The 22,311-nt window shown below is 52.6% G+C and overlaps 8 protein-coding genes across 8 annotated transcripts; 5 read left to right on the forward strand and 3 right to left on the reverse strand.

Moving 5' to 3' along the window:
• Nucleotides 1–215: 215 nt before the first annotated feature.
• On the forward strand, nt 216–3,374 carry COCCADRAFT_25003 (uncharacterized protein; the record flags this gene model as incomplete). Its single annotated transcript, XM_007712502.1, has 3 exons — nt 216–728; nt 785–2,240; nt 2,287–3,374. 3 exons carry the CDS (start codon nt 216–218, stop codon nt 3,372–3,374), a joined length of 3,057 nt encoding a protein of 1,018 aa, XP_007710692.1.
• Nucleotides 3,375–3,715: 341 nt separating this feature from the next.
• On the reverse strand, nt 3,716–5,548 carry COCCADRAFT_35462 (uncharacterized protein; the record flags this gene model as incomplete). The annotated part of the gene is made up of 1 exon (XM_007712539.1): nt 3,716–5,548. One exon carries the CDS (start codon nt 5,546–5,548, stop codon nt 3,716–3,718), a length of 1,833 nt encoding a protein of 610 aa, XP_007710729.1.
• A 621-nt stretch (nt 5,549–6,169) lies between these two features.
• COCCADRAFT_92078 (uncharacterized protein) lies at nt 6,170–8,392 on the forward strand (the record flags this gene model as incomplete). Its single annotated transcript, XM_007712540.1, has 1 exon — nt 6,170–8,392. The coding sequence occupies one exon, from the start codon at nt 6,170–6,172 to the stop codon at nt 8,390–8,392; it is 2,223 nt and encodes a 740-aa protein (XP_007710730.1).
• Nucleotides 8,393–9,410: 1,018 nt separating this feature from the next.
• Nucleotides 9,411–10,583, reverse strand: COCCADRAFT_91990 (uncharacterized protein; the record flags this gene model as incomplete). The annotated part of the gene is made up of 3 exons (XM_007712541.1): nt 9,411–9,442; nt 9,498–10,442; nt 10,493–10,583. 3 exons carry the CDS (start codon nt 10,581–10,583, stop codon nt 9,411–9,413), a joined length of 1,068 nt encoding a protein of 355 aa, XP_007710731.1.
• Nucleotides 10,584–12,715: 2,132 nt separating this feature from the next.
• COCCADRAFT_91973 (uncharacterized protein) lies at nt 12,716–13,806 on the forward strand (the record flags this gene model as incomplete). The annotated part of the gene is made up of 3 exons (XM_007712542.1): nt 12,716–12,922; nt 13,046–13,536; nt 13,590–13,806. 3 exons carry the CDS (start codon nt 12,716–12,718, stop codon nt 13,804–13,806), a joined length of 915 nt encoding a protein of 304 aa, XP_007710732.1.
• A 1,208-nt stretch (nt 13,807–15,014) lies between these two features.
• Nucleotides 15,015–15,549, forward strand: COCCADRAFT_3752 (uncharacterized protein; the record flags this gene model as incomplete). Its single annotated transcript, XM_007712495.1, has 2 exons — nt 15,015–15,169; nt 15,270–15,549. 2 exons carry the CDS (start codon nt 15,015–15,017, stop codon nt 15,547–15,549), a joined length of 435 nt encoding a protein of 144 aa, XP_007710685.1.
• A 391-nt stretch (nt 15,550–15,940) lies between these two features.
• COCCADRAFT_92088 (uncharacterized protein) lies at nt 15,941–17,691 on the reverse strand (the record flags this gene model as incomplete). The annotated part of the gene is made up of 3 exons (XM_007712543.1): nt 15,941–16,154; nt 16,210–17,421; nt 17,489–17,691. 3 exons carry the CDS (start codon nt 17,689–17,691, stop codon nt 15,941–15,943), a joined length of 1,629 nt encoding a protein of 542 aa, XP_007710733.1.
• A 2,174-nt stretch (nt 17,692–19,865) lies between these two features.
• COCCADRAFT_92048 (uncharacterized protein) lies at nt 19,866–21,922 on the forward strand (the record flags this gene model as incomplete). The annotated part of the gene is made up of 2 exons (XM_007712544.1): nt 19,866–20,356; nt 20,443–21,922. The coding sequence occupies 2 exons, from the start codon at nt 19,866–19,868 to the stop codon at nt 21,920–21,922; spliced, it is 1,971 nt and encodes a 656-aa protein (XP_007710734.1).
• Between the last annotated feature and the right edge of the window lie 389 nt (nt 21,923–22,311).

A 22,311-nucleotide genomic window follows, 5' to 3' on the forward strand; every position in this document is an offset into this window, starting at 1 on the left:
TGCTGCACAATTGAAGTATCCACTGGAAACGTTAAGCCATCAACCAGCGCCACAGATTGTCTGACACGAAAGTATCCAAATCCCCCGAATCCCCGTCAGATTCGCCCAGGAAAGTTTTCTGGATATTCGATACTGCCCTCACACGACCCCACATCACTACCAAGGACGTATCTCTAAACACAACTCAGGGGTTCCGTCTGCAATATCGCTTAGAAATGTCGGCTCGAGGCGCTCGAAGTCGGAAAGTCCAGCAAAAGCAAGTCGAGAAAAACGAAAAAAAGGGCTTAACCAAAGGCAAATCCCCAGAACCCATCTCTGAAAGTCATGATACATTTGCAGAATGGCACACTTCGCCCGAAATCACTAGCCCAAGGACCGGTATTTCTCGTTCTCTCACAGTGTCTAGCAGCAATACAGATGTGTCGTCGGAAAGTCGGTCGCGAAGAATAAAACCATCAACAGCTGAGTCGGCCTCGGTGTCGGACGTGTCTTCGAAGGGCAAAGAGAATATGAAACTTCAGGGCAAAGGCAAGGATACTGCAGCACCTCGCGGCAGAGGCGGGGGCGTCCCAACAAAGAAAACGGTTGCGTCTTCACCTATACCTCCAGTATTTCGATCTGAGCCGGCAGCTCCCTACTCCTTGTCGCCTAATCAAAAGACATGGATGAACTTCAAAGTATGGAAAGGAGGCAAAGACGGAATGCGCCCTTACGGAGGGTTTGAATATGTATGTATTCGTTACTGATTCGTAGCATCACGCTTGTCTCTGACATAATGTACCAGGATGAAGACATGCAGCATGGGAGTGTGCTCATTTACTTCAAAGAGGAGCAGGCTGACGATGATCGCCCAATGCCCTCTATAAGAGCAGAACTGGAAGTACTGCAGAATGCAGGCTCTACTTGGCTGAACAACGCTCTGCTCTACGGTCAAATAGACGACAACGATGTCGATGACTGGACACTTTCGGAAAGCGCAAGCTCGGCATCTGGGCGGCTTTCGCCAAATCTTCCACAATCTACTCAGACACGAATGCTGAGTCCAACTTCTTCAAATGGGAGATCTCCATCATCCTACAATATCGACCAAGTACATTCTAGTATAGATTCTAGAGCTGCCTCCAGGAATCACCATCTAGATCGTTCAAGCTCGCCTCCGTCGTTTCGTCAGACCAAAAAATGCAATGCTACCCATGAGATATGGTTCACAGCACCAAGCAAGGTGAAGACGCCTCAGGCGCAAAGATTACACTTTGTCGCTATCCGCAATTTTTTGGCAATGCTGCATGGAAAGCCCATCGTCGGTTCAGATGTGTATGAAATGCTGTGCACACTACAACCAGAGATACAAGTGATGTACGACCTTGATTCAGATGCCAGATCAGGCATAATGGCTCGGGAGCGTAGCGTACAAATGATTACAAACTACCTGGGTCAACACGGCTTAGACGACTTGCGCGGCAATATCCAGCATGCTCTTGGACTTCTCGCATGGGCGGAGCAAGACACTGTGAGATGGAGACAAGGATACCTCGAAAGTTTTGTCCACTTGTCTGGCGTCATGACACCAGAACTTGAAGACCGTTCAGACTTTAAGCGTTTGTCAGTCGTCACTCGACGGAACCTAGGCATTGCCGGAAAGACGTTGCGACTGCGTATCATGGAGGCGGAGGATAAACTGTCCAGTTTCGACTTCAGTGATCTATGGGAAGATATGCCAAAGGCCACCAATAGTCCGGTTTACCAGAGCTATCAACATTTTCGACAGTTTCTCATCTCCCATTTCACAGGTATCTACGGCAATTGGCCACCGAGTTCTGACAAAACCTGGCTCAACCGCAAAGTGGTGCATGGACTACAGGAAGACTTTGGGTCTCTTTACGAATATTTTGTCGATCGAGATGTTTTCTGGAATCCCAGGGAAGAGCGCGCAACTAGAAAATGGGAGATGGCCCATCGCAAGAATGATAACTTCAGTGCAGATCTACCGGAGCTTGGAATGACGGACATGTTGGTCAGATACGACGCGAAGAATGGCTATGCACATATACCACATCCATACCCTTTACTGCCAAGGGAGGTACCAAAAGATGTCAAAGAAAAAGAGAAGAAGGGCTTCTTTGCATCACTGAAGAAGGATAAGGCCAAGGATACCACAAAAGACGCGAAAGCAAACTTGCAGCTTTCTATTATCTTCAGTGATGCGACGAACATTGAAAAGCTAGAGGCCAACTTCCATGGTAAGCTGATGTTATCGGGAGACTACAGTAACTTTGTTCTGACCAGTGTGCTACCCAGGATCTACTCTGATCGATAAATGCGAGCAATTCGAGCTCACGACCAACCTGAAGCAAATGTCGCCACGCGAAGCACGTCTCGGACGCTGGGTGCTTCTCTACGGAATCCTTCAAGTCCTCTCCACTCTGTCCGTTGACGTCCAAGGCCTTAAGTACACTGACGGGGTCCGATACTTCCTCAATACAGACTTGAAGCGCCTGCCTGAATGGGTGAGTAACGGCCAGGCAGAGCACTTGGAAGCCACACAACAGCAATCATGGTGCTGGCAGCGTTCATGGGACCCCATGCCCATTCCCAACGCCCCTGTGGAACTCGAGGCCCCACTGCGTAATGAACGCACCAACCGTTCCGACAACTCGCGCAGTGTTGAAGCAGCAGCGCATTCTTTTCCTAGCCCACCGCCTCAACATGCACTACCCCCACCCCCACCCAGTCTTGATGGGGCGACCCTGATGCAAAACGAAATCCAACGTCTCGGCGAGAAAATCGACAACTTCTCCCTGTCCCACAAGGCAATTCCTAGCTTGAACGAAGACTACGAACGCGTGATACAAGATGGAATGCACGATTGGAAACCACGATTACAAGGCGAGACGTTTAGACCACGCGCAACGCGTGAGAGCCATCGCGATAACACAAACACCACCAACGGCAATGCTATCCTGAGTCCAAGAGTAGACTCGCTCTCTCACCATCATCCCGAACCCGCTCTCCCTCCACCCCGAACCCAGTCGCGCATGGAAGACAGTTTCCGGCTTACAAGACCCGACTTTGACAGCCCAGACAACTCGTTTCTCGACCGCCGACAACCCAACAGCGTGCTCCAGCATCCGCTCAACACTTCTGCGCGGAGCCATGCTAATATTACAAGTGTGGATACAGACCTCGGAAGCTATCCCTTTAGCTCGAGCGAAATGCAATGGCCCGTTCCGCCAGGGTACACGGAAAGCAATGCCAACGCGTTGTTTAACAATCGGGACAGCACGGTACTGGGGAATAACCAAGGGCAGAGGGAATACGGGACAGGAGCGAGGATGGGTCAGCGGCGGGTGCGTGATAGGAGCGGGTGGGATTAATGACGAGGTTTTCTTTCCGGTTATTTCAGGGGGTCAAAAAAGGCAAAAAGAAAGGGGTATGTGTGTGGGTGTGGAACAGGACATGGCATCTAATCTTGAGGGGGCGAAATGTTGGATACCCTTTCTTTTTTTCTAGTTGTTACTTTTTAATCGTATCATGCTTATCTGTGGGCTGGCATTGGGGTGAGAGAAAAAAGTAATATGGTTTGTAGTTCACAGGGTAGTGAGGGTCCTCGGCGTACGAAGAAAAAGTCCAAAAAGGCGTACGTATGTATGTGTGCATTAAAAATATATGAGGGAGTATTTCTTTACTACGTATACTTCATGTTTGATCGTCGTCATCATCCATTGCCTAGTGAGAAGAAAGCTCTTCTCTTCTCACGGGCTTCCTGCTCTGAAGGTAGGGTCTCGTTCCTTGGCCGCCCGCGCTTCCCTTTCTTGGGCATAGATTTTGGCGCACTGGATGGCTTGCCTGTGGCTGGCAACGGTGCCGTAGACTTGACTACTTCCTTGATAGTCTGTTTAGAAAGACAAAAGTCAATGTGCGCATTGAAACTCGCGTCGTCTGGGGGTTGCGGAATGTTGCAGATGGGACATTGCCACTGTGTGTTGGGGGCGGCCTCCTTGTCCTGTTGTTCTTGTTCTTGCGATAGCTTCTCGAGCTCATTCATTTCATCATTACGTTCCTGTCTCGCAGCTTCTTCAAATTCTTCTTCGGGCCAAGTTTCCCATTCCTCATCTTCTTTCGGCTCCGGCTTTTTGGTAGTGGCTGAGGATGCCTTGGCAGCACGACCAAAGAAGTCGATTCCAGGCTTCTTGGTGCTGATGATATGTGTGACTCGTAGACCCATCAGCCGCAACCGCATGTTTGGGATTTCCTTCATGAGCTTCTCCAGTATTGGCAGACTATACTTGTACAAATCTTCTGCTTTGTGGACGGCAAACGGCGGCGTGATTTGTCGTGTATGCACTTCGTACGTGTGAAGTTTGATCTTGATACAGAGGGTCCTGCCTTTGTATTCGGTGCGCTTGAGATCGCCTTCCAGCTCTTCAGCTACGAAACGAAGCTTCTCGCGCAGAGCATCTGGGGACTGCAACTCTTTGAAGGTCGTTTCAGTGCCAACGCTTTTCCGCTCATAGTCTTCCGCCCGTTTGATGACAGTGCGTCCAAGACCCAGATAGCATTGCATGAGGAATTGAAATGCCTTCTGGCCAAAGAGTTTTGCCAGGTACGCTCTGTGGGCGTAGATGTCGCCGCATGTCTTCACGCCTATGGCATCTAGCTCTCGTTCAAAGACACGGCCAATACCGTTGACTTTTCGCGTGGGCAGTGTTTCCATGAATTCCATGATGGTCTGTCTGTTACTAGGAAGTAAGAATTGTCCGTTAGGCTTGTTTATATTGGAGCAAATCTTAGCAAGCTTTGCATTGGCGGCAATACCGGCAGATACGGTAATCTTGGCCTTTTCGTAGACATCGGCACGCATCTGGTTGACGGCTTCCTCGGCAGTCATGTGATGCTCGTTGCAGTATTCCGTGAGGTTGAGATAGGCCTCGTCACAGCTGGCACTCTCAAAATTCGGATCATACAGCGCCAGCACCTGACGCACCTCCTCTGCCTTGGCCGTGTACTTTTGGAAATTCATGGGCACACAAATAAGCTGTGGACAAAGCTTCATGGCGACAAAGCCTGCCATTCCCGAGCGGCAACCAAACTTTCTCGCGTGGTAGTTGCACGTTGTCAAGACGCCCTTTCCCACAGCAAAAGGAACGTCCTTGAGCTCCGGTCTATCGAGCTCCTCAACGGCGGCAAAGAAGGCATCACAGTCGAGATGGACGATGATCTGAGTCAGATCCCTGCCCAGCTCCAGCTCGGCGATGTAGTCGTCGGCTCTACGCAAGTCGGAGGTCAAGTCGACCTTCTCGAGGTGGCGCCTCTTGGCCAGGATCTTCTCGATCTTGTCTGTGAGGTTCTTGTCCTTGGCCTCTTCATTGTTGAAGAACTTGGAGCCCTTTGAGGCGTTGTATATGATGTCCGAGACCTTTGACTGGTCGACCGAGTCCTGGCCTGCCTTTGTGAGCGAGGGGCCGAGCAGATGGTACTTGAGGGACTCGTGCTCGGTCGAGGGCGTGCGTGCAGGCAGCGGGCGCTCGGGAGAGGGTCGAGTGGTCATGGTGGTTGAGGCGTCGTGGTGGACGCCGGGGCCAGGGCCATTCTGGAGGTCGGCAGCGGCAGGATGAGATGAGGATGTGGTGTCGGTGAAGGGGCCGACCCTGCACCGCTCAGCATTGCTCATGATATTAAGTGGGGAGTCATTTTGGCGGGAGGGCGAAAAGGACGGGGGCGCCGCTAAGACGCGAGGTGAGGAGAGAGGGCGTCGGGCGGCCATGACGCGCCTGGCCACTTGTTCCGCTTGGGGCCTAGCGCGTTGTGCAACCTTGAGGGTCTTTCAGGGCCGCCAGATGTCGTTCATCTCAGTGCAGACGCAGACGCAGAAGCGGAGCCAGAACGCCCCCTCTTTTGCTGCTGTTCACGCCCGCCTGACCATGGGCTCAACACCAATCAATCTACATCCTCACCCGCTGCCACTGTAGAAGTGGGGCCTTGCACGTAAATCTGAGGCTGTCGTGACCCTGTAGACACCCGACACGCCAGCTAGCGGCAACCATCAACAACCATCGTCAACACCGCCCTTAGGCCCGCCTCCCGCCCATTGCCTTCCTCGCCTGCAGGCCATGAGCTCCCTCTGCACCAGCCGCCTCCATCCCACACTGTAGCCCCGCCACCCTGGAGAATGCCCATCGAACGAACCGACCGCAATAACCCACGGCCGCTGAAGCCGACGCTCGCTAGTACCCGACCTGCTCCTGCGAAGACGCCCTTGACCCCGAGGCTGGCCGTTGCCTCGTCCGCCTCGTCCACCGTCAGCTCCTCGAGTACACGCACTGCCCGTACCAGCACCGGTGCTCCCACAAGGCCTCATGTCGCCGCCTCTGCTGTCGACAGCGGCACGTCCGCCAAGGCCTTCCTCACCACCAGTGTCACGCCGCGCACCTCGTCACGCAAGTCGCGCGGCGGCGTAGACAGCGCTTCCACGACGCCCAATGCTACCCCGACAAACTCACGCCCGAGCTCTACCGTCGACTTTCCCCACCGCGACCACCACAGCACCATCAGCAGCAGCCACAGCGCCGTTGGAAGGAGCAGCGGAGGTACTGCACGCCCACGCAGTACCCCTGGACCGACCAGCCATGCCGCGCCCACGCCCCGGGCCCCCGTAGCCAGCATGTACAACTACGCGCCATCCGATACTGGATCCAGAAGAGATACTTCCTCCTTATTCTTCCACGCCAATGACGCCCGCCCGCACGACCAACCCGCGCCTGGCCCAGCACCCGTCAAGAAGACGCCCACCTTCTTTTATGCCGATGGCCGACAAGATGAGAGTCCGTCTCACAACGTCCCGTCTCCACCTTTATCTTCCCTGGGGAGAGCCCCCTCAGAATCCAAGTTCTTCCACGCAGACTCCATAGCTGAGTCGAGAGACCGCCCGCCCATCCTCACCCCGCCACCCATTGCTACATCGCCCGAGCCACTACCGCCACTTGCAGCCCCCCATGGACCCTCTCTCCGGCCGCCCTCGCCCACCAAGGACTGGGCACATCTCTCGTACCGAAAAGGAGCCTCGCAGGTCAGACCAGCGTTGAGCAGAGGAACCTCGGCGAGCACAAGCAGTACCCCCATGGCCATTTTCGGTGGATCAAACACCTCAGACGCTTCCGATGTGAACAGACGCAGATCAAGCACAGCTTCGATGATCAAACGAGGGCACGCCAAAAGCTCCAGTCTCTCCTCCATTGACTCAGTGACCAGTCTGAGGAAGGCATCAGCCCATGAGGCCCCGGCCATGACTCCAAGCCCACTGCATACCGAAAAGAGTGCCGCCGACAATGCATCCCCGCCTGACAACCCCGCTTCAGCCTCTCCGCGCTACACCGCCTTCTCCCCGCTTAATTCTCCCAAATCAGAAAGTCCGACAAGAGGTAACGACACCAAGAGTGCGCTGGAGGTGATGAACGAGCTTGCGGCAAATGCAAGAAGGGAACGAAAAGTGCTGGATCTTGAAATCAGCAACTCGTCGCTTCTTGCCATCAACAGGTCGTTGGAGAAAGAGGTGCGCAAGCAAAAGGCCGAGATCAGGCGCTTCCGCCGCATGAGTCGAGCTGGACACTTTTCTGCAGACGCCATTGGCTCGCATGACGAGGCCTCTGCCATTGGTGCTAGTAGTCTAGGAGATCTTTCGGATATGTCCGAAGAGGAAGGGATGCCTGAAGATGAGGAGGAAGAAGAGGAGGAGGAACCTGAGAGCAGCGATTCTTCACTCGATGATAGTGCATTGAGCCCTAGTGCTCAACTAGAGCGGGACGAAGCGCATCGTTCGCGAGATCAGAAGCGCCTCCAGCTTGACCTCTCAAAGCACCGTGAGATGCTAAACGACAGCCAAAAGATGAACCAGAGCTTGAGAAAGTGCTTGGGATGGACAGAGCAGCTAATCAAAGACGGCCAGAAGGCGCTGGAGTACAAAGTCAACGTTAGCGATGTCAAGCTAGGCGGCCGCGTACTCATTTCAGAAGATGACAACGAAGTTACTGACGCTGAGGAATCCAGGGGTCTTCTGAGTCCTTGGAATCCGCTGCAAAACACCATGGACGCGTTAGACTCACCATTCTTCCCAGAAACCAACCGCATGGTTGATCGTGACAGCGGGGTGCATTTTGACGGATCAGACCATATCCGGCGGAGCAACAAAGATTCCACAGCAACGTCTTCTACCGTGGACAGCCAAGGCAAATCTACCAGCCCCGCCAAAGAATTTCGTCCCAAGCTCCCTGGCCAGTGGGTATCATATCGAGACTCAAGCCTGAAGCCTCAAGATGATCTCGCACCACTCGGCTCTCCCTTCGAGGAGCGCATCAGGCATCTCCACGCCTCCATCGATGCTTTGGAAGCATCGTAAAGAGAAAACTGATTATCCATTACCTATTTTCTTCTTGTCACTGCGCATAGACGCATACATGCCCCCATTACAATTTTGTTGCATTGAAACTTGGCGTTTATCAACTAGAAAGGATACAGGTCTGTGTTACCCCCTGGCGTAAATTGGCATATCACGTCGAATGCGATTTCGACGTCCTACGACCGTTTCCTTTGTTTTGCTTTTTTCTGTTGCACCTATACGGCCGCCCCAAGCATATTATTCTACTCTTCCTCCATTCTGTCTCTCGAGAAAGACCAAAAAATTCGACTCGCAAGGGTCCCTTTCTCATTTTTTGTTTTTCTTTTTCTCACTGGCCGTCTTTCTTCGTCCGCCTTAATGTCTGAAATACGGCCTGCCCATTATCATCCTTTGCTCGTTTCATCCAAAATACGTCGGCATAGACTCGAGACCATGTTCACGCGGAGATGGACGGAAAGAAGAAAGGAAAAAGGGGCGGCGAAGAGGATGACGAGCGTCGTCATCTTCGTTTGTTTGTTGCATATTTTGGTCTATAAATAGGCACGCGCCTCCGCCGTGCTTTTTCCGCTTGGCTTCCAAACTTTATGTGTTGCGGTTTTATGATACCCCTTACTCCTCTACAGTGACGATCTTTCTATGGATCTCAGAACCCCCCTCCCCACATTATTTTTTTTATTCTTTTTATTCTAGGTAGATATATGGGTTTGGGGAAATACAAAGTATTGTGCATACAACTGGGTTTTCCATGTGTGATATTTGAAACAAGCAAAGTTAACCTTCAGTAGACGTCACTAAGGTGCACGGGTGCAACTAGGGGTCATAGTGCCATTTTTTATTCCTTGTTCGGCTAGTATACGTCTATCTTACAGCCACAGGAAATGTAGGACCAGTATAGCTGGCCTGATCTATGGGTATACCTAAAAGACCAAAATATAATTCAAAGAAACCAACCATGACTTCCATAGACAATGAACCATTAAGCAGAAAAACAATGAAAAGAAGCCGATACAAAGTACATCTAAGCCCAGTAACCGAGAAGAGCCATCAAACCTAGTCATGATATTAGCAAACTATCGTGGTTGAATTTGAAGTAATGTAAACTCACCAGCACCAAGCGTCATAAGCCCAAACGCCTTGAGCGTCCGGCTAACAGGCCCATTCTGCATGTACGGGCTAAACATGAACTCATGCGCCATAAGCTCCACCAGACCGGTATAGATCAAGATGCCCGCACTGATGGAATCGAAAATGCCATTAGAAAGAAGCGTAGTATGGGACTCTGGAGCAAACGACTGGCGAACGCCCAGGCCAATGGCAATAGCAATCGGGGTGGAGAGCCCGTAGCCGATGCCGAGAAAGTAGGGGGTCCAGCGCTTGGAAGCGGGCCAGGAGACTTCTGCGAGACGGGAGCCCAGACCGAGGCCCTCGAACATTTGGTGGAAAACTAGCACAATGTAGAGCGTGGTGAATTCGTCGCCGGCGACGGCGAGGGTGAGTCCGATGAAGATGGAGTGGAATACGACGCCGAATTCGAGGATGAAGACGGCAGTGAGCTGGGCGGCGTAGTCATTGGGGACGAAACCGTAGTGCTCGTGGTCGTCGGATTTGTACTCGCCGCTGGCATTGTGTTGGCGCTGGTGGCCAAGATGATCATTGCCGCGGATGCTGGGGTTGCGAGCGATGGCTTCAATGTCATGGCCTTTGCTCTCTTCCACGCTGTTGTTGCTGCCGGCCTTGGATTGCGGGATGGCTGCGTGAGTGTGGCTGGCGTCGTGTTGGTGGCCGCTGCCAAAGTTGCCGTAACGCATCGTCATGAGCTCGAGGAAGAACATGAGAAAGATGGTCATGAGCGCGATGCCTTCTGGCCAGGGGTACTTGGTGATGACGCCAGTCAAGCATTCATTGCCTAGTGCTTCGTTTGCTGGTGCAAGCAGGTGGATAAATGCAGTTGCAATGATGACTCCGGATCCAAAGTATTTTGCGACGAAGAAGACCCAGTTTGGTACTAGTTTGTGTCTGCTACGTTTTGCCATCACTGGGAAAACGGCACCTGTGTATCGTTAGCGTTGTTGGACTTGGAAACATTCTTGACAAACTGACCAAAGGTAGATGCGACCAAGATGACGAAAATGGACGAAACGCGGACACCCATGCGCCCATCATACTCGTTGGAGCCTTCGCAGGAAGACATGGTGTTGTATTTTGGGTGCTGAAAGAGTCTTGAGATACGGTTGTCCAAATAAGTAAAGGGGTGTAAGGAGAGATGGGTCGGAGAACGTGTAATAGAGTATACAAGCGAGAAGAACACCGAAAAAATCGATCAACTCAGACTAGGAGGGTTGCCAGTGACCAAAAATTGTCGCGAGGCTCCAGGAAAGAGAGATGAGCTCCAATAGGGAAGCTGTAGATGAGCTTGACTATGCACCAAGGCTCGGTAATGGCTGGGCAATGTATATCTTGTCGGTCTTTGGAAGCGACAGGCACTATATATGAATTCTGGTTGGAAAACCAAGCACCGTGATGGCGATACGAAGATGCTTGAGGTCTCTTATCAAGGCTTGGTAGCTGGAGAAACGCGGCACCGAGGCGGACCACAATGCCGTAAGTACGCAAACGTGAGGACCTTGATGGGCCGCTAAAGAGAAGAATGTCATTCAAACACCATAGACGCGCCGCTGTGGCGTCGAGCATCCCACGCAATCCATAGGCGCGCTGCTTTCAGTCCCTTACGGGATACGTAAAAAGATTATCATAGTACTGCGGGAGTCAGAACTCTGGTAGCGCAAGGTGCGCAAGGACCCTGATTAGGTGGTGGTGAGGAAAGTGGCGCAGCTAAGCTCTCCAGCCACAGCGAGGAAGCCACGATGTTAGTCAGCAACTATGCTCTTTCTGTATTTTTGGAGATGGCTCAACAGGCCCACTCCTCGAACAGATTTTTATACTCATGAACCTTATCCGCCGACGCACCCACATTTGGCGCATGCACCGAGAAGGCGGACCGAACAGCAGGACGTTACAGTAAGTACTATTTAGTAGTCGCCATCCTGCTGGTTTGCATATTGCCTGTTCGTACTGTGCAGTAACAAACATTGCTGTCGAACAGGTACATGGGACATTGTGAAGTTTTGCGTCCATGTACGTGGATGCATATGGGCGGTCTGTGGCCGGTATTGATCTGTGTGGCCGAAGGGGATCCGCGTGAGAAATGTACTCCTCTTTTGATGCATCTACGCGGCAGCCTTGTTTCCTTTTTAATTGCGGCATCGTCGGAAAGACCGGAGTCTGACGGGTGGATGTGCAGATGGATGGTTCGAGGTCTACTCCTAGGGTAAGATGGGATGGGAGGAGGTTGATGGTACACCAGGGTACCCGCATTTCGGAGCTTGCTCGGCGCCTCTGGTTGAGTAGCGCTCACATGTACACAATGTACATGGAGTATCGAGCAAATCACACCACGTCGAGCCAGCGCGAAGAGCAGCTACAGTACATTGGCAGTCGGGGCAGACTGCGGGGATTGCGACGATTAATAGGCTGAGAGCCAGGACAGACCTTGCAAGTCACAACGACGGCACTTGGGCGGCGATGGCAGGGCACAAGGAAGCATCGAGGCGATCGAGAGCGGGTGTTGAGACGATTGGCAAGACAGAGTACGCAGGCTCATCGAAAAGTTAATCCCCATCGGCGGTACATGAAACCGGTTTCGTGAGGGGGCATGGACGCCCGGGCAACCGATGGAATGGCTTGCACCGACAATGCGTTGTGGGGTAACATGGCTGCGCGCTGCTTGGCGGCATGCTGCATCGATGATGTACCAAAGTATACTTGGTGTTGTGTGGGCGGGTGAGACAGAGGGTAAGCTGCTCGCTGTGTGTGGCCATGTTGTGGCAGCTGTAGAGGATGTTGGCGGGCGTTGTCTTGCCAATAGCTCGACAACGTGTCAAGCACTACCTACTTACTTACGTACCACGGCTAGCCGGGCGAGCGTCGTTGTCTGCCAGCCAGCCCCTCATGCCAAACGTAGAGATGCAAGGCTGGTGTTCGCGCATCCCTGTGCACATAACCCGCACAGAGCGGGAACCAATCGTAGCGCCCCACCGTGAGGGGCGATGACGTCTCGACTCCCGATTTGGACAGCTTCTGCCGCAGCTCCAACAGGTGACCGTGTAGCTGCCTGCCTTCTCCTCTTTATAACTCTGCCTCACCTCGGACTGCCATTCAATTCTACTGTCCTCTCACCTACCGGCCATCCTCCACCCACAGACAGGCTTCTGTGAATTTGTCCAATTCCAATCCAAACCCTAACAACCAACAACACCGTCGATCATGATCGTCGACAAGTTTGAGGAAGTTTTGCAGACGGCAGCGCTTCCAGCTGCTGCCTCTGTTGCACCCATCCCCTCCGTCATTCCTGGAAGCGAGCCTATCTACCAGGTTGCCGGTGATGCTGGACAAAAGGTCCTCTGGGTTGTCTTTGCCATCATGTTGGTTGCCTCTGGTGCTTTCACTCTCATGTCATGGAATGTCCCCTTGGTACGTTGCAGCCCGTCAGACTAGCCTTGGACGGCCTCGATTGTCATACCACGGAGCAATTGGGAGCACTACAAAGCTTATAGACTCGGCTTTTCACCAACATCATGTCTAACACATTCACAGAACAAGCGTCTCTACCATGTCGTTACTACCATCATCACCCTGACTGCTGCCCTCTCATACTTCGCCATGGCTACCGCCCACGGTGTTTCCCTGACAAAGATTGTTGAGCGTGAGCAGCACGACCACGTTCCTGACACCTTCACCACCACCTACCGTGAGGTCTACTGGGCCCGTTACGTCGACTGGACCATCACCACTCCTCTCCTGCTCCTCGATCTCGGTCTCCTTGCTGGCATGGCCGGTGGACACCTGATCATGATGATTGTTGCCGATATCTTCATGGTTCTGACCGGTCTCTTCGCTGCTTTCGGCTCCGAGGACACTCCTCAGAAGTGGGGCTGGTACACCATCTCCTGCATTTCCTTCATCTTTGTCTTCTGGCACTTGGGTCTCAACGGTGGAGCCAACGCCAATGCCAAGGGTGAGAAGCTTCGCGGCTTCTTTGTCTCCATCTCCGTCTACACTGCCATTCTCTGGACTGCCTACCCCATGTAAGTGCCTACTGTCCTGCTCAAGCACCCCGCTTTATACTAATGCTGTACAGTGTCTGGGGTATTGCCGACGGTGCCCGCAAGGTCAGCGTTGACACTGAGATCATTGCCTACGCCATTCTCGACGTTCTCGCCAAGGCTGTCTTCGGTGCCTGGCTCCTCATTGTCCACTCCAACATGCGCGAGAGCGATGCTGAGCTCAACGGCTTCTGGGCCAACGGCCTCAGCCGCGATGGTGCTATCCGCATCGGTGAGGACGACGGTGCCTAAGCGCATTCTGTCAATGCTAGATACTTCAAGCAAGTTCCATACGATTGCCTAGACAAGCGTGGTTCGCCTCAAGTGCAAGCTCATGAGGACCCGAACCAGGTTCGATGATCCAAAAAATCGCTCGGGGGTATATGTTCCTCTGCATATTCTTTTCGATAGCATCTCTCTTCAGTAGTCAAGCCTGTCGTCAACGGAGTCGGAGGCTCGGGGATAATCATGGGACGGGTAGTTTATAGCGTGGTCTGTCCATATTTAATGAGAAAATGATTTGGTCTGATGTCGTGTGGCTGATGCTACTTTGACTTGATGGTGATGTCTACCGTGCTATTGGCATAAGTACTACGGATATGGGTTGAGCATGTGACTGTTCCAAAGCACATTGCTGTTGGCCTGCTCCAAGTGATGGTCTGGTCCCAGGCAACAGAGACATGTGTGGCTAGTCGGACACAACATGGTGCCTCATGATTGCACAGGGCGTCTAGCAAGTGGTTACAGATGTTACAGACATGTGTGCATGGGAAGCTAGAGACTGCGTCACAGCATTAATTTCTTTTTCTCTTCTTAATTTCCTTCGGTTTGATACCAGAAGGGTGTGTTTCTGTTTTCTTCCGCGTAAGGCAAGTCGAAACAGAGAGCGGGATGTGGATGCTGGCTAGCCTGTTACATGTGCCACGCGCATTGTGAGTGTTGATCAGAAGCCGTCCCCAAACGCAGTGCCTGATGCATGCGCATACTGGCCCTCCACGTCACTTGTCGAGACTGAGTGCCTCAAAAGCAAAAGACCAAGTCGCATGCGCATGCAATCCCCATTGCCTCTGTGCACGGGCATGGCCACAGCAGTCAGCCGCAGCGAAGATGACGGCGGTGGTGGGATGGCACCACGGTGGTCTCATCAGTCTCACTCGATGCAAGATGACGGTAGGCGCCTGACCCTGGTGTTGGGCATTGTGGATATGCAGGGGTCAAGCAGGCGGCTGCCCCGCAACCAAGGCCGCGGGCAGCAAGCTACCTCTCCCCTCTCTTATGGCTTGTCTGCGAGCTCCCCTTTTAAGTACCCCGACAGCTGCAGAGCCTTTTGATCGCCTACATCTGCATTCCCCACTGCCCATACTATTCACCGTCACACCACCAACTTACCCACAGCCCCCCACCATCTGAAAGTCGCCAGTCATTCTGACATCATCGTCGTTATCACCACCACCACCATTATGGCATCCGAGAATACCGACTTTATCGACGAGACGTCCATCTCGCCTGTTCGCTCCTCGGAAAGGCGCAACAGTTTGGAGAAGCACCTGCAGCACCGTCCAGAACCCCAGGACCTCAAGAACAGGCACATTTTGCTAGACACCACAACAGCTCCGTATGCCTATCCCCGCATCTGCGCCTAGGTCCCCACTATTCCACGCCAAGCTCAATTGCGCTTTGACAAGATAGATAGCTAACATGTGCCTGCTCTACAGCGCCCTCCAAGCCAAAGCCCTCGAACTCGAGCGACAGCGCGCAACAGACAACCTTAAGCGCGGCCTCAACTCCCGTCCCGAGCGAGCCGAGCTCGTCGACCGCAACATCCTGCCCAACTCGACAGCAGCGCCTGCCCTCCAAGGCCACCAAAAGGAACTCGAAATGCACATGCGGGCTGATAGCCTGGAGAAGGGCCTCCAGAACAGGCCAAGTCCGGAAGAGCTTGTCAAGAAGGGCATTCTTGACGAGGACGAGAATCCCGCCAAGAACATTGCTTAAGCGCTGCTTGCCTATTTTTCTCCTTGGGTACGGATGTCCTTGATGCTGTCTCTCTAGGATGACGTATTCGGCGTTGATGAGTTTTTGTTATATTTTGAACACGATGTTAGGCTGAGTTCATCATCTAGCTTGTATCGTTAAAGTGTAAATGACCACACTTCCAACTTTTTTTACTTTTTTTGCAATCTTCACGCCGTCTTGTTGACCCACCGTGAGTCTCTAAAGCACATCAGCAAAAATTCATGAGATGCTCAATCAGCATAGAGCTGTTTATGCAAGGGATAGTACGAAGCCAATAACTTGATTGTTATGTCCTTCTGCCAAACAGCGATAATTAAACAATGCTTCAAACTCGAAACACTAATTAAACATCAATCATACGTCCATCCGTTTATCGCTGGACCTTCTCTTCTTGAACAATGGTAGAGCTCTTGTCCATCGAGCCACGCACGTGGCGCTCGCCATCGGCCTCCATGTTCTTGACCAGCTCCGTAACACCAAACAAGTCGTCCATCTTCTCGAGCGACAATCCCTTGGTCTCAGGCACGAAGAACCATACGAAGAGGAACATGGTGAAACAGAAGGATCCGTAGAGAAGGAAGCATCTAACAATCGGGTTAGCATATGAATAATTTGTAACGACAGAAGGGAAAAACGTACCCATAGCCACCCTCGCCCATGGTAGCAATCATGTTAGGCGTAGCACGAGCAACAACAAAGTTGAATAGCCATTGGACAGCCGCAGCAATAGCGACATTGAGCGATCGAAGACGAGCAGTGGGGATCTCGGAGACATAGATCCAGCACACGGGGCCCCAACCGAACTGGAAGAAGCAGGCGTAAAGGAAAACGCACACAAGCGCGAAATATCCAGCACCAGGAACAGACTGGCCAGCGACGGGCGGGTCGATGCGCATGTAGAGACCAATGTAGAACATGGCCAAACCCTGAGCAATCGAAGTCCAGAGAAGCGAGCGACGGCGACCAAGCGAGTCAGCAGCGAAGATGAGGAAAGCAAGACATCCGACCATCTTGACAATACCGTAGATTCCCGTAGCGAAGAGCTTGTTCTCGTTACCCTCGAGACCAAGCGCCTTGAAGATTTGCGGGGCATAGTAGTTGATTGCGTTTGTGCCCGTCATCTGCTGGCAGACCATGAGACCAATCGAGATGAGAGCGCGTTTGCGGTTACCGGGGATGGTAAACATTTCCTTGAGGAGATCCTTCATGGTTGCTCCAGCAATCAGCATGCGCTCGTGCTCGAGCTGATCAGAAATATCCTTGATTTCGTCCTGGACGTAAGGGTGCGAGAGAGGTAGGTTGCGGACGCGTGCCAGGACAGTAGTGGCTTGTTCCCACTTATCTTGCTTGGCGAGGAAACGGGGGGATTCTTTGTTCATGGCCATGCAGCCGACGAGGAGGACAGCGGGAAGTGCTTGCATGGCGAGCGGGACAATGTAGACTTGGGCACCACCGGAGAGGTGCAGAAGTGATCCGTAGTTTACCCAGAAGGCGAGCGAGATTCCAGTGGCAATGAAGAGTTGGTAGAGACCGGTGAGACCTCCACGGATACCACGGGGAGCGTTTTCGGAAATGTATAGAGGGACGACCATGGATGCGCCTCCGACCCCGAGACCAGCGATGAAGCGACCCACGTACATGGCTGCGAGGGAACCCGAGGCAACGGCTTGGATTACGCAACCGACAATTGTGATGAGACCAGCTGCTTGGAGTGCGAGCTTACGACCCCAGCGGTCAGCGGCCCAGGAGGCGATGAAGCAACCGAGGAAACATCCAGCTTGAAGGGTCGAAGCAATGTTGGCACTCAAGTTGGCCTTGCCGACTTTGTCGAGATATTTAATATTGTACTTTCTATTCGTTCACATTAGCCTTTTCGACGGCACCAAGAAAGTGAATAGTGTCGAGGATGGCAACTTACGCTTGGAACTCCTCTAGTTCAAGCACACCACCAATTGTTCCGATATCGAAACCAAACAACATGCCACCGAAGCAGGCAGAGCCCGCCATGGCAAAGGCACGCCATCCGTAGATCTGATGGGGATCAGACTTGATGGAGTCGTTCTTGACAATCATGCGGATAAACCTGGCGCCCGCCGATGGGGGAGTGTTGGAGGGATCCATGATGGATGGATGATGGTGGTGTGCAGCGGTCGTCAATCAGGGCAGATGGTGATATAGACGTCTCGGTCTTATCAACCCACACTCTATCCTGACCCAAGACGTTCAATGCAAACGAGGCCGGCAAGAGGTCAAGAGGAGATCAACAAAGTCTCCACAGCACAGGGTGAACAATCAAGAAAACCCCCGGTGAGATGCGTGCATGGCCTCACTATATAAACCAGCACAGGATATGCGGTCCATGCGCTATCCTGGCATCATTAGCTTGTTCCTCAACACCGGGGTAAAAACAGCGTTGCCAGATGCCGCGGGCTTTGTGCAGAAATCCTTCCTCTTGGACGGGGGCGGCGCGCCCGTTAGTCCATAGGGCACAAACCCCAGACTAACTGTAGTAACCCCAGACTGATGGTCCCTCCCCCAGGACTGGATCCTATGGTGGCCCAACACGAGCGACGCCTCCACGCTCCCTTCTAACCGATATCCCATATCCTCCCTCCAGCCTAGAGACCGAGTAGGCAAGGCGAGGGACCAAAGCTGCATTGGTGTCGTCTGGGCGAATAAGCTTAAGCATCATCGAGCTGCCGTGCAATCCCCCCAAATTGAGGACGCACGGTGATGCTTAGCACTTGGCACGGCGGAAAGCTTGCAGTGGGATTAGTGGAGGAAGTGAATGTCCGTCTTGGAACTCGCCAAGGCCGCATACTGCATTCCCCTTCCTCTGCCCACTCACACACACAACCGGGTGGATGGGTGGCTGGCGGAATCAGACTACTAGTAATCATCGGACACCGAATGCCAAGACGTCGCTGCACCTCTACTACTAGTGGAAAAGACAATCCGGGGGGGAAGATTCCCCACTAATTTCAAAGGCTGGGGTCGAAGTGGCCGTGTCCCGCTCTCCCCTTGCCGTGTTCGAGGTGCTCAAACCTGACCCCCGCCTGCAAAAGACGCTACGGTTCCTTTGTGCATATTAATCCGCGTATTGGAGCGACAAACGCTCCGCGATCACACCGACACGTGATGCGTTCGTCGCCACGCAGAGTAGTGTGGGGTTGCATACGTGAGGACTGTGACTCTGTGTATGGTGGGGAATTATATCGTCAATCCCTCCATGGTGGGGGAAAGGATCGTGGAGAAAAAGAGGCGTTCTGTCGGAGGAAAAAAATAGTACAGAGCTGAGCGTTCTAGCAGCTATGAAAGTTTATTTTATTTTCTTTTTCTGGGATTGCTACTAGGAATGTCAGTTTGCAAATTGCACGTGTGTCAAATAGACACTAGTATTACTACAACAAAGGTAACGAATGAAATACATGAGCGGAAGCAATGCCCAAGCATTTGTAATCGTGAGCAGCCTCTGTGTCACGTCAGCGGCCAATAAAAGCATGCTTGTCCTCTGTGTTGTACGATTTTTAGAGCTCTTCAACAGCAAAAGTGGTTTTATTGGCTTGGATCCCTCCCCCCGCCTTTGCCGCATTCGGAGCAGGAACAATGGGCTCTTCAGGCTGTTTAGGCAAAAGTAAGAGTACACTTCGTGACAATGTTCGCGCGAGGTTCCCGAGGTTATCTCTTTCCAACCTACGTGTACCACGTAAGTCGTTAATACATGATCGCTGCTGCTGCTCTTTGCACGCAGTTTCACATAAACTTCCTCCCAAATCTCAACAAAAGCGGCACCGCGTCATTCGGTTGCGGCACGCCACATACATATCGCCATTTAACAGGTGTGTCCAAAACAAGCTTTCTTGTCTTATCACGCCCAATCCGCGGCTCGCATATTCTGCCGTCTTGGTTGTTTCTGGGCATTGCGGGTACATTTTCCACACGGCAGCCAGCCTGACATCAGCACAGCTCGCCGTAAGCCTGCCTGTATACTTACAGCCAAGAAGATCAGACGACCTTGAATCTGAGTCAAGCGCATCATTCTTGCACCCCGTGCAAAGGGCGGTTGTTGTACCAAAGCCTCGTTCCAACGCACGTTTGCACCACTCACCGCTGACCTTGGTGTCCCGTCCTTGCAGAAAGCTCCCAAGCTGTCTAGACCTTGAACCAAAAAGGTACCAGCCACTCACGGAAGCGGAAACAAAAAAAAGCAGACGGGAAGCACGTGTGCCCAGTCTTTCACATCTCGTACTACACAGAGTACGGAAGTAAAAAAAACAATAATAGCGGACGGAACAATGAGCGCCACAACGGCAAACAATAACCGGGCTTTTGACCTCCATCCTTTCTCCACGAATCCTTTCAAGTCACGCAATGATGTCGTCGACGCTGTAGCATCTCTTCTCGACCCCCTTCTCCCCGGTTTCTCGCCACAAAATGCTTTGATCAAGGTAGGCAGCACCGGCACGCGTTTTGACGAGACAGGTGCCCAAGTCGAGGGCTTTGCGCGTCCGCTATGGGGTCTCGCGCCACTACTAGCTGGAGGCAGCAGGTACGCTGCTACCGACAAGTTTGTCCAAGGCCTGATTTCCGGGACTGATCCTGAGAGCCCGGAGTTCTGGGGCTACATGGAGGATACCGACCAGCGCATGGTGGAGGCGTGTCCGATTGGGTTTACGCTGGCGGTTGCGAATAAAGAGTTTTGGGAGCCGTTGACGGAGCGGCAGAAGAAGAATGTCGAGACGTGGTTGGGGAGCATGAATGATAAGAAGATGCCGGATACGAACTGGTACGATGACCCGATTGTTTGTTTTGTTCTTATATCCATGTTGGTGACCGTTTTGTGACTGCAATTGATGTTGAGACGTTTGATAGGCTTTGGTTCCGCGTCTTCGCCAACCTAGGACTTGAGAGAAATGGCGCCCAGTGGTCGAAATCACAGCTGGAAAAGGACATCAAGCAGTTGAATACGTACTACCGCGGCGATGGTTGGTCAAACGATGGTCCCGATACATATCGTCAGATGGACTACTACTCGAGCTCCTTTGCCATTCAGTATCTACAGCTTCTCTATTCGAAACTGGCTGCAGACATCGACCCTGAGCAGGCTGAAGAGTACAAGAAGCGGGCCCGGATGTTTGCTCTCGACTTTGTACACTTTTTCGATCCCGAAGGTCGTGCTATCACCTTTGGTCGCTCACTGACATACCGCTGGGCCATGGTAGCCTTCTGGGGCGCCATTGCGTTCGCTGACCTCGAACTGCCTGAGCCCCTCAGCTGGGGCGTAGTCAAAGGTATCTGGCTACGAAATCTACGGTGGTGGACAACCCAACACGACATTTTCCAATCCAACGGCATGCTCACTGTTGGCTACTCGTACCCCAACTACTACCTGGCTGAGAATTACAATTCACCTCAATCACCTTATTGGTGCATGCTCGCCTTTGCCTGTCTGGCCATGCCAGAATCTCACCCGTTTTGGAGTGCAAAGGAGGAGCCACATCCATTTGCTAATACACGTGTGGTGCGTCCTCTTCCACACCCTCGGCAGATTGTGTGCCGGTCCGGAGGTCACACTTTCCTGCTGTCAAGCGGACAGTCATGCCACTACGCGATTAAGAACAGCAACGCGAAGTACGGCAAGTTTGCCTACAGTGCAGCCTTTGCATACTCGGTGTCGACAGGCTACCAAGAACTGGAGCAATTCGTGCCAGAGTCACAAATTGCCTTTTCTGACGATGGCGGGGAGCTGTGGAAGATGAGAAGGGCACTGAACGGAGACTCTCAGATTGAGAACATAGACGGGGTACCGGTGCTGGTTAGCAGTATGAAGCCTTGGCCCGATGTTGAGGTTTCAACGTATTTGATCCCACCAGCCGAAGAGACACCAAACTGGCATTTGAGGGTGCATCGGGTAACGTCAGGGCGGGATATCAAGAGTGCAGAGGGAGCATGGGCTGTCTATGGTGCGAGAGAGTCTGATGGTCGTCTCTTGACTGAATGGAACGGCACGCTTCGCACACTTGATGCTTCGATACCAGAGGGTGGTGCTTCAGATGCCACATCTGCGTTTGCAGCCTCGCCTCGTACGGGCGCGGTAGGCATCGTAGATCTTCACCAGCAGGACAGACATGGCAGTGTCATTTTGTCAGACGCCAACTCCAATCTTGTCGAGAGCAGGACTGTGCTGCCGATTGTGCAAAAGGATATCAAAAAGGACGAGACGGTGTGGTTTGTCACCGCTGTATTTGCGATGCCAGCAAGCAAGGAAGGATGGAGGGAGAGCTGGAAGGCAGGCTGGGAGAAGCGGCCAGCGGTGCCTGAGTGGGTGAAGAGCAAGGTTGGGGGTCAGTAGCTTGAGGGTGATGTTTGTCGAGTCACGTGGCAATGAAAGTGTTTGATCTGCCCTAATGGTGGATATGTGCGAATGACGAATAGCATTACGATATGAAGTACTGTCTTGTTTTTATCGCCCATTCATAAAGATAATAATAGCTTGCCGGGTACCCTGACGATGATGTGGAAGTAATGGCGATGCAGAGGCGGCAGTTGAGAGGCCGAGTAGGCGCCCTCTTCAGCGGCTGTATATTCTCGGTGCCCTCTGTGCCCCACCAGTCCCCGTCGCGTTTGCTGCATCGAGTCGTGTCACTGTATTCCAATAGTAAAGACGAATTTCCCTCGCTGTTGTTATCGTCTTCCGGCCCTTCTTTAGCAGCTCTCGCCGCTCATCCTTATCCGCGTCCT

This window comes from Bipolaris zeicola (genome assembly GCF_000523435.1).
Source record: "Bipolaris zeicola 26-R-13 unplaced genomic scaffold scaffold_45, whole genome shotgun sequence".
NCBI lineage: Eukaryota > Fungi > Ascomycota > Dothideomycetes > Pleosporales > Pleosporaceae > Bipolaris > Bipolaris zeicola.